This window comes from Littorina saxatilis, linkage group LG8 (genome assembly GCF_037325665.1).
Source record: "Littorina saxatilis isolate snail1 linkage group LG8, US_GU_Lsax_2.0, whole genome shotgun sequence".
In the NCBI taxonomy this organism is placed as follows: domain Eukaryota; kingdom Metazoa; phylum Mollusca; class Gastropoda; order Littorinimorpha; family Littorinidae; genus Littorina; species Littorina saxatilis.
The window spans coordinates 54,222,049-54,232,048 of NC_090252.1; the positions used below are offsets into that span (position 1 = coordinate 54,222,049).

Consider the following 10,000-nt stretch of genomic DNA (forward strand, 5'->3'; position numbering starts at 1 on the left):
TGCTGGGTGATTATCAAAAATAAACACGCCTTTCATTTAACGATGAAAAGAAGCATACGGGGGAATAATAACAGAAATAAAGTGCAGACAAAACGGGAGAAAGAAAGAAAATGAATTACAAAAATAACAACAACTCTAACAACAACAACAACAACAACAACAACAACAACAACAACAACAACACTTGACTAAATGAAAAAACAGAAGAAAAAAGCGCAATACATCGAAAATTTACCACTTTTTTACTTAGCAACCTTATAATATTATGTAAAATAACATAAACAGGAAATATTACATACAATGGAAAACACACCACCACTTTCACATTCAGAAAGGATTTAGATGAGAAACAATAGGCGGACACACAGACAGACAAACAACACATCATACATAAAGGCATGCCGGCAGGCACAGAGACAAACACACAGACAGAGTCAAAAAACAGACAGACGGACGGACGGACGGATGGACGTATTGATAGACGGACAGACAAACAGACTCCCCCCTCCCTCCACACACCCATATATACACACATACATAAAACGAACACACACACACACACACACACACACACACACACACTTACACACACACACACACACGCACGCACACACAAATACACACACACACACACCACCCAGACGCCCCCCCCCTCTCATCTGCCAACCCACACCCCTCACCCACAAACTTACTAATAACACGAATGTCGCAGGACACTGTGTCATTCCCACTCGTACTGCATCGGACGCTCTCATCTCCAACACGCAGTCGGTATTCCTTCACGATCACCAACATGCTCTTGCCACTCGTACTCGACCTGTTCACCATGAGGTCAAGGTCAGGAGAGTTGCAGAAACGTGTCTCTGGTCTGCACGTGATGGAGACAGTATCTGAAGAACCTTTGGCCTTGACACTCCACGTGACAGTGTCTGTGTCATTGAAACCTTCGCAGGTGAGAATCGCCGGGTAGCGGTCTTCTCGCAGAAGGACAGCTCCGTTGGGACACTCGGTGATTCTGACAGCGCCTGTGATAAAACAGTCGCTCGTCAAATTTCAAGTCCAAAAATAAATGTAAGAGCGGAAGCCATAGTGATACCTTCCCTTTGTTTACCCTTTGCCAATGGAACGCTGAGGTTGTGCTTATACAGTCGAACCTGTCCTTAAGACCACCTGTCTAAGGAGACCACCTGTCTAAGGAGACCACCTGTCTAAGGAGACCACCTGTCTAAGGAGACCACCTGTCTAAGGAGATTACCCCTAAGTATCCCCAAGGGTTTTTACGACTATATAAATCACCTGTCTAAAGAGACCACCTGTCTATGGAGACTACCTGTCTAAGGAGACTACCCCTAAGTATCCCCAAGGGTTTGTACGACCATATAAATCACCTGTCCAAAGAGACCACCTGTCTAAAGAGACCACATGTCTAAGGATACCACCTTTCTAAAGAGACCACCTGTCTAAGGATACCACCTGTCTAAAGAGACCACCTGTCTAAAGAGACCACTTTTGCTCAGTCCCTTGAGTGGTCTCTTTGGACAGGTTCGACTGTAACTGATTCACACTGAGGTGCTTAACGGGAGTACCACACGAATGATTTAACACAATCCAGAATCCAGAATCTGTAATTGCCCAAGGTTTGGAATTTGTTATGACATTGCGGTTAAGAAACATTGCATCCAGCCATGTACACATTAGGGCAGCTTGCGTTGCGTTTTAATACTTTTTAGTTCTGTATGTCTGTGCAATTTGTGTTTAAGTTTCTGTTTTAGAAGTTCGGAACTATCCGCTCTGCATTTGAAATGAGTTGAGGATGAACGTGGCTTGTTCATGTCAAAGCTTGTTATTCTCTCAGGTACCAGGAGAGTGGTTCCGAATAACTCTCATTCATGCTACATACGTGAGAGAGACACTCGTGAGATAATAATTGTTCAAATCACACGTGTGTATATCATGTAAATGAGGTCATGTCAAGCAAGTCTGGCAGGGACCTGTTTTTCCACTGCTAATGATGCCAAAGTCCCCGAGGCAAACGTAATTATAGAAAAAAATGGCGCTCGCTAATAACCCTCGATGAATTTTTAGAACTAACACGTCACGCCACATTTTCAGAGTGACGTTTCTTTACTTTGACGTAATAGATTGCACGAGGCTTTAGAAGAGATCGAGGTTCCAAAACAAGCGTCTTCAATTTAGCTGCCTCGACTGCAGGACATTTTCAGTAAAATACACGTAAGTACAGTATGTGGGATAAACAGAATACTACATGGCTTGCTGTATCGTACCAGATTTACACTCGTTGCTTTTTCAAATAGTGAACAGCTCGCTTTCGCTCGCAGTTTAATATTTTAAAAAAACACCCCTATACCGGGGGTGTAACAACTCGTGTAAATCTGGTACGACACAGCAAGCCATGTAGTATTCTCTATGTACTCTATAACACATGCAATATATATTTAGACCGCTTACTTCCCTTTGTAGCGTCCTGTGGAATTCTCTCCCGGAATTTGTGAGAGTCCCATTGAGTCTCAATACTTTCAAAAAACACCTTTTACTGTATTTAATGTTAAATTACGAAAAATCACAGTGATGGAAGACTTCGTTTGGTTATATTTGCATTTGTCCAAAGCATCAGTGTTCATTATATCCACACAAAAACACTCAAAGCTTTAATAACACATTTACTCATGCATGTGTATTCAGCATTGTTTTCACTACGTTATATATACGACGCTTTATATTTGTGTATAATATGTAATGTGTACATTTTCATAATTATGTTGTTGTTTTTCTCCACCTTTTTTTCTACGTTAATATCCGTGTAAATATGTGATTAGATTAGTCCCCTCTCTGGGCGAGGGCTGGTTGAAAAAAAGCTCGTTGTAGGGCTGGTTGAAAAAAAGCTCGTTGTATTGCTTATGCCACAACCCTCGAAAAATAAAATTTGATTTGATTTGATTTGATTTGATTTGTGTATCAGATATCCGCTCTGCTGCTATGGTGCAAATGTCTTGCTAATGTAACCGGGTACATTCACAAATAATTGCAAAATATATAATGGAACTTGTGCGTGAGGCGGTTTTATTCGAGCCATTCGCATTTTCAAGCAGAAATCAATATGTACAAGGTCATCTACGTATATGAAATACCGTTTATAGTCAAGGTCATCTACGTATATACAATACCGTTTATAGTCAAGGTCATCTACGTACATGAAATACTGTTTATAGTCAAGGTCATCTAAGTACATTGTATATGAAATACCGTTTATAGTCAAGGTCATCTACGTACATTGTATATGAAATACCGTTTATAGTCAAGGTCATCTACGTACATTGTATATGAAATACCGTTTATAGTCAAGGTCATCTACGTACATTGTATATGAAATACCGTTTATAGTCAAGGTTCCAATCTGTCAGTGTGACAGTTAAAGGGCTCCCGAACGTGTGCGTCCCTGCATCATATGCGCACTTGCAGCCGAAAACACGTACAAGAAAGTTATGGAGGGGGTCCCGGGACGCACTAAACTTTAAAAAGAGCGGATCCTGGGACGCACTACATTTCCTTCATCGTACGTACCGTAGATACTTGTTCAGCCTGCAATCGTCAGTTATTGCACACAGCACACTATGCGTGACCACAATGTTATTTGTTGACACAAAGGCAAAACATGTTGTTTATGTTTTCAGTGGTTTATTCAGGAAGCTGCAAGCGTAGGAAGACATAGCGCATGCGCGTGCATTATACGATACAGAGCTATGCGACATTTAGGTTTACTTATGTTATGGTTTCGTATACTCGATCGTAGTGTAGGCAATCATATTACATCTCCCTTTCCAAGATAAAAATTCCATACAGGGAGTTATGCTGGATTGTTTCAAACAAATGTCTTTCCTATTTCAATGTTCATACATCAAGAGCACACAATATTGTTGAACATTTCTGAGTCTGTTTTCAGCTTTGGAGTGTTCATGTTACAAGTTTGTATTATTAACATTACATAGTTGCTTCAGGTAAACATGCTGGAAACACGATTTGACTAAAATTGTCTTTGGCACATATGATGACATCTTCTGGAACTGTCTTTGGATTGTTCAGCTGGCTGTGGTCAGATAACAAAAAGATATGGAATATCCAGCTGCTATGCACTATAATGTGTAACCTGCTACACGGTTACTTACATACATGTGTGACAGCCTACATACACATGCTGTTCACCTATAACAGGCCATGAATTTCACAACTAAAAGCATACTAATGCTTCTACCAACTTTAAACACAACTGCTCATACTTTGGCAGATACTAGACAAATAGAACAGCCTAGCTACACATGCTGTCTACTTGTGCACAGGCCATGGGTTTATTCTTTATATCTAACAGGTTGGTTGATCTTTCTACCACTACGAGTGAACACAGCAGATGGCTCTGGTGCTGCTGCTGGTGAGGGTGCAGCTGGGTTGTTGACAGTTGGAGATGCTGTGTTATTTACTGGGGCTCTGACTGGGGTGTTGGCTGGAGTGTTGACTGAAGTGTTGACTGGAGTTGGAGTTTTATCAGAAACCGGCGAGTCTGTGTTTTCAGTTAATTGTTGCTGTGGCGAGTTTCTGATGTTGACTCTGTTTCTTCTCATTATTCTTCCGGTTGGTGTTTCTATCAGGTATGACCTTGGTTCCTGACATTTCTCTTTGACCACCGCTTCCTTCCATTTGCTTGAAGGTTGGTCTTGGAATCTGACGTGCTGGCCTGGGGTCAGTTGTGGCAAGTCCTTAGCCTTGGTGTCGTGGTATGACTTCTGGTTGTCTTGGCGGTGCTGTAGTCTTTCGCGAATGAGGTCGTCGGTTGGATTTCCGGTGTGTCGAGTAGGAAGATTTCCACGAGGTTTTCTTCCGGTGATCAGCTCTGAGGGACTAGGAATTTTGGGGGAAACTGGAGTTGTGCGAAGGCACAATAGGGTAAGGTCAGGGTCACTGCCGTCCTGTTTTGCCTTGATGAGAGCTTGCTTTACTGTCTGCACCTGTCTCTCAATGAAGCCATTTGACTTGGGGTAGATGGGGGAAGAAGTGACATGGTCAAAACACCACTCCTTGGCAAACTCTTGAAATGCTTTTGCCGAAAACTGGGGCCCGTTGTCCGATTTGAGCGTTTTGGGAATTCCGTGCTCGGCAAATATCTGCTTCATCACTGCGATGGTGGTCTTGCAGGTGTAGTCGTTTGGGAGTTTCCTGCAGACGAAGAACTTGCTGTAATAATCAGCGACGAAGATGTGTTGGGTGTTGTCCACTGCAAAGAAGTCTACACCCAAGACTTCCCAGGGCTGTGTCGGAATCTCATGAGGATTGAGTGTTTCCGGCACTTGGTTCTTTTGGTGCTCCTGGCAGATGGGGCATTGAGATGTCAGTTTTTCGATGTCCTTCGAAATACCTTGCCAGTACACCGAGGCTCGTGCCCTTAGTCTGGTCTTCTCTATCCCTTGGTGGGCTGCGTGCAGTTGTATCAGCATCTCTTGCTGGAGGTTTAGCGGAATGACCACACGATCACCTTTGAGTACGATTCCGTCCTCCACAGAAAGTTCGTCTCGGAATGACCAAAAACTGCGAATCGGTTCGGGGACTTCTTGTATGGTGTCTGGCCATCCGTTGATGATTGTTGGGATAAGCTTGCTCAGAGTCGGGTCATGTTTGGTTTCCTCTTGGAGTGACTTGGTTCTCTCCGTGCTGAATCTGACCTGGCCAACAGTGAGGTCGAGATCAATGGTCTTGACGTTGCCAGGGCTCGGCAGTCTGGACAGTGTGTCTGCTACTGTCATGTCCTTGCCGGGTTTATATTCGATTGTAAAATCATACTGTTGTAGTCTGAGGAGCATTCGCTGCAGTCTTGGGGGTGCTCTGACGAGAGGTTTGTTGAGGATCATAACCAGTGGTTTGTGATCCGTTTTGACGAGGAATTTCTGACCGTATAGGTAGGTGTGAAATCGTTCAACCCCGTAGACGATGGCCAAAAGTTCTCGCTCAATACAGGCGTATCGCGTTTCAGCGTCCGTCAGCGTCTTTGATGCATATGCTATCGGCTTTCCCTGCTGGAGCAGTGTTACGCCAAGACCCTTGATGCTGGCGTCTGTCTCCAGTGTTGGTGTAGCACTTGTGTCAAAGTAGACCAGCGTGGCATCCTCTGAGACTGCATCCTTTAGGGCCTGGAAGCACTTTTGATGGTGTTCACCCCAGATGAATACTGAGTCTTTCTTGATGAGTTCTCTGAGTGCAGCTGCTTTCTCGGCCAGGTTGTTGATGAATGGCGACATGTATGTCACAAATCCAAGGAACTCTTGCAATTCCTTTTTGGACGTCGGCGCTGGCATGGCTTTCAGGTCGTTGACCTTGTCAGGATCAGGATGCACGCCTTCCGGAGTGTATGTTGCGCCGAAAAATGTGATGGACTGCGTCTTGATGGTACACTTCTCCGAGTTGAAAACCAATCCATTCTCTGCTGCGGCTTTCATTAGGTTGCACAGGCTTTCGTCGTGCTCTTCTTCTGTCTTGCCGTAGACTACAACATCGTCTGAGATGCCGGTGGCTCCTTTCACGTTTTCAAGGATCTGATCCATTTTAAGCTGGAAAATATCTTGGCTGACCTTGAGACCAAATGGAAGTCTGGAGAAGCAATATCTGCCATAGGGAGTCTGGAACGTCGTCAAGAGCTGGCTTTCTTCATCGAGCTGAACTGACCAGCAGCCACTCTTGGCGTCTAGCTTGGAAAAGTAGCGACTTCCACAGAACTGATGCGTCAGCTCTTCAATGGTCGGAATCTTGTGGTGTGGGCGTTTCAGTGCGAGGTTGAGATGACGGGGGTCAAGGCAGATTCTAAGCTTTCCCGACCGCTTCTTGGAGTAGGCGAGACTGGACACCCAGTCCGTCGGCTCTGTCACCTTTCTGATCACACCACTTTCCACCATGCTGTCGAGCTCTTCTTTGATCGCGTCTGTGAGAGCGATTGGAGTTTTTCTTGGTGCATCGATGTGTGGCGGGACGTCTGGATCCACCACAAGTTTGACAGGGCCAGGCATCTTGCCAATTTTGTCAAACTGCTCCGGATTGTCTTTCAGCAGGTCTTGGACACAGGTGATCTTGTCCTTAGCTGCTGGGGGTGACGCTGAAATGCTGCAGTGCAGTGTCACGATTCTCAACTTTTCGCACGACGGCAACCCAATGATGGCTGGTCCCTCTACATCTACAATGTAGAACCCCGTTTCCTGCCACTCGCCTCTGTAGCGACAGGGAAACGTAATCTTGCCAAGGCAGGAAATGTCTGTGCCGTTATAGGCAGTCAGCTTCGTGCCGCCTTTCTCTTTCAAGATCTTGTTGATAGGTGTCCTCTCCTTTGTCAGTAGATCAGGGAACATGTCTCTAAACATGCGCAGGGGCAGTGTGTTCCCCTGTGCACCTGTGTCGACCTTGACGATGACGTTGTGTTGTCCGGCTCTACGTGGAAGTTGTGTTTTGAGTCTGACGAATGCTTCGTCACGTTGTTGGGGCGTTGAAGAGACTGAAGAGATGACGACCGGACTAAAAGTTAGTTCGTCGAAGTTCTCTTCGTCGATTTCCGCCTGCATCGCCTTGATTTTCGCTTCTGACCTCCGGTGATGTCCTCCACCGCGGTTGCTTGATCCGCCACGTCGTTGCCCGCGTCCATGTGAAGGGATGCGTGGAGACTGGTGTTGCTCGGAACGGCAAACTTTGGCAAAGTGATTATTTTTGCCGCAGGCATGGCAGGTAACACCACGGGCTGGGCATTCTCGTGGTTTGTGTCGTCCGCCACAGTTTCTGCAGGTAGGATGGGTTTGAGAGGGACGGTTGTTAGACTTAATGGTACTGATACTGGCAGAGCCGGCCATTGTTTGTAGCTGCTCTACATGTGATGCAGTAGCCTCGAACGTGCGACCCATCTTTACCACATCAGCCAACTTGACACCCTTCTCTTGTTCCAGGAGTTTCCTTTGGAATTCTTCAATGGGTGTGCTCGAGATGATCAATTATATCAGTCTCTCCTCCAATTCTGCTGCAGCGTCAAAAACACACTTCTGTGCCTGGAGCTGCGCCCTTGTCACAAAATCATCGAGTGACTCTGATTTGGCCTGCCTCATGCTCATGAGTTTGAGCCTGCTCACACGAAAGTGTTCAGCTGGTTCGATCTGTTCACTCAATTTTTGGAAAACAATCTTGGAGCTCTTCTTTTCTTCATCTGTGAGGGTCATAGCATTGTACATGCGAAGGCCTTTTTTCACCAATTTGGAGGAGTATGTGGGCAACCTCATTCTCTTTCGGCACCTTCTTTGTGATAAAATACAGTTCTAGTCTTTGCTTGAACATTTTGAAAGACTCTGCGACGTTTTCACTGTCCCATACCATCTCGGGAACTTGTTTTGAAGACATGATTGGAAACGACTTTTCCTAACCGTAATCTGTGTAACGGTCGCGAACACGTGCTCGAGCGAAGAGGCTATTACTAACAACACAACAGTGTATTCAGCCCAAAAAAGTCCGATTGTAGGCTTCTAACTAGATGCACACTCACGGGGACTGGATCTGCTGCTTGTTACCTTTTCCGCTGCCACCATATAATGTTATTTGTTGACACAAAGGCAAAACATGTTGTTCATGTTTTCAGTGGTTTATTCAGGAAGCCGCAAGCGTAGGAAGGCATAGCGCATGCGCGTGCATTATACGATACAGAGCTATGCGACATTTAGGTTTACTTATGTTATGGTTTCGTATACTCGATCGTAGTGTAGGCAATCATATTACAACCACAATGTTTTATAAGTTGACATGGAACTCTATAAAATTCTGCAGTGGGGGTCCATGGACCCTCTAACAATTGAAAGTGGGGGTCCCGGGACCCTCTAGAAAGGGCGTCCGTGGGGAGCCCTGAGTTATTTTCAAAGTGAACTCAATACACTAAAACAATTATCTAGCTTTACGTTTCATGCGTTTGACTCAAATTAAACAATGGTATGAAAAATACTTAACGTAATTTAAACACAACGACACATAGATTTTTGAAATTGATGAAGCAGGACAGCATCTAAAACGTGTTGATAGCACGACTTGAAAGGTTGCGTCTGTGTGTCTGTGTATATGTCTGTTTTTAGTGTACGTGCGCGATAGCTGTCGCGGTGTATGAGTGCGACTACACGTGCCTTGGCGTGTGTGTGCGAGTGTGCGAGGGCTGTATTTTGTATTTGATACATGTATAAATGTGTCTCCAGGAATATGTTTTGTTTTAATCTTGTGTCGATACTATTTAGTTCTGCCTCGTTACTAGCCATTGAGTATGACTGTTTTATCATCATTGCTTTGTTGTTGTTCTTTGGCCATTTACGTTGAATGACTTGTTATACATCGACATTGATAGTTTTATTCTTCTTCTTCTTCGTCGGTCGCTAGATAGTTTTATCATAAGAACCTTTTCTAATTCCTATTAACTCGATGTTCTTTAACTATATTTATACATAAATGCATATTGTAAAGCAGTATGCATTGTTAGAGGATTTTTTTAGTAGCAGTGTTTAAATGACGAAGCTGCTTTTCCCAGTTTTACCTAAGAGACCGACTGTATATTGTGTTATTGTATTTGTCAGACTTGATTGTACCAAGTCCCTACACATGTTGTAATGCGCTTAGAGCCAAATATTTTTGTTTTTTGTAAGGGATAGGCGCAATATAAATACACTTTATTATTATTATTATTATTATTATTATTATTATTATTATATTATTAAGGAGATTTCTATAGCGCATAACTAAAAGCACTATGCACTATATGTATGGGTTTATAAGGGACAGGTACTTATTTCTGTGGGTCACCATCGTAAAAAGAACTTACCTTCCAAGAACGACAACTGGGTCCCCAGAATCAGTGCGAATAGAAGACGCGTACCTGTCGCCATCATGTTTTCCACATTGCAGCAACAACACTAAACAGCCTTGCAATGTTTATTTT

General features: G+C 44.1%; 1 protein-coding gene across 1 annotated transcript in view; it reads right to left on the reverse strand.

The window, feature by feature from the left end:
• Window positions 1–10,000, reverse strand: part of LOC138973846 (serine-rich adhesin for platelets-like) — a gene marked incomplete in the record, with an annotated part of 27,867 nt that overhangs the window by 16,714 nt on the left and 1,153 nt on the right. The window contains 2 exon segments of the mRNA XM_070346556.1: window positions 693–1,025; window positions 9,884–10,000. The exon segment at window positions 9,884–10,000 is cut by the window's right edge and continues 1,153 nt beyond it. Coding sequence (XP_070202657.1) covers window positions 693–1,025; window positions 9,884–9,950 — 400 coding nt within the window.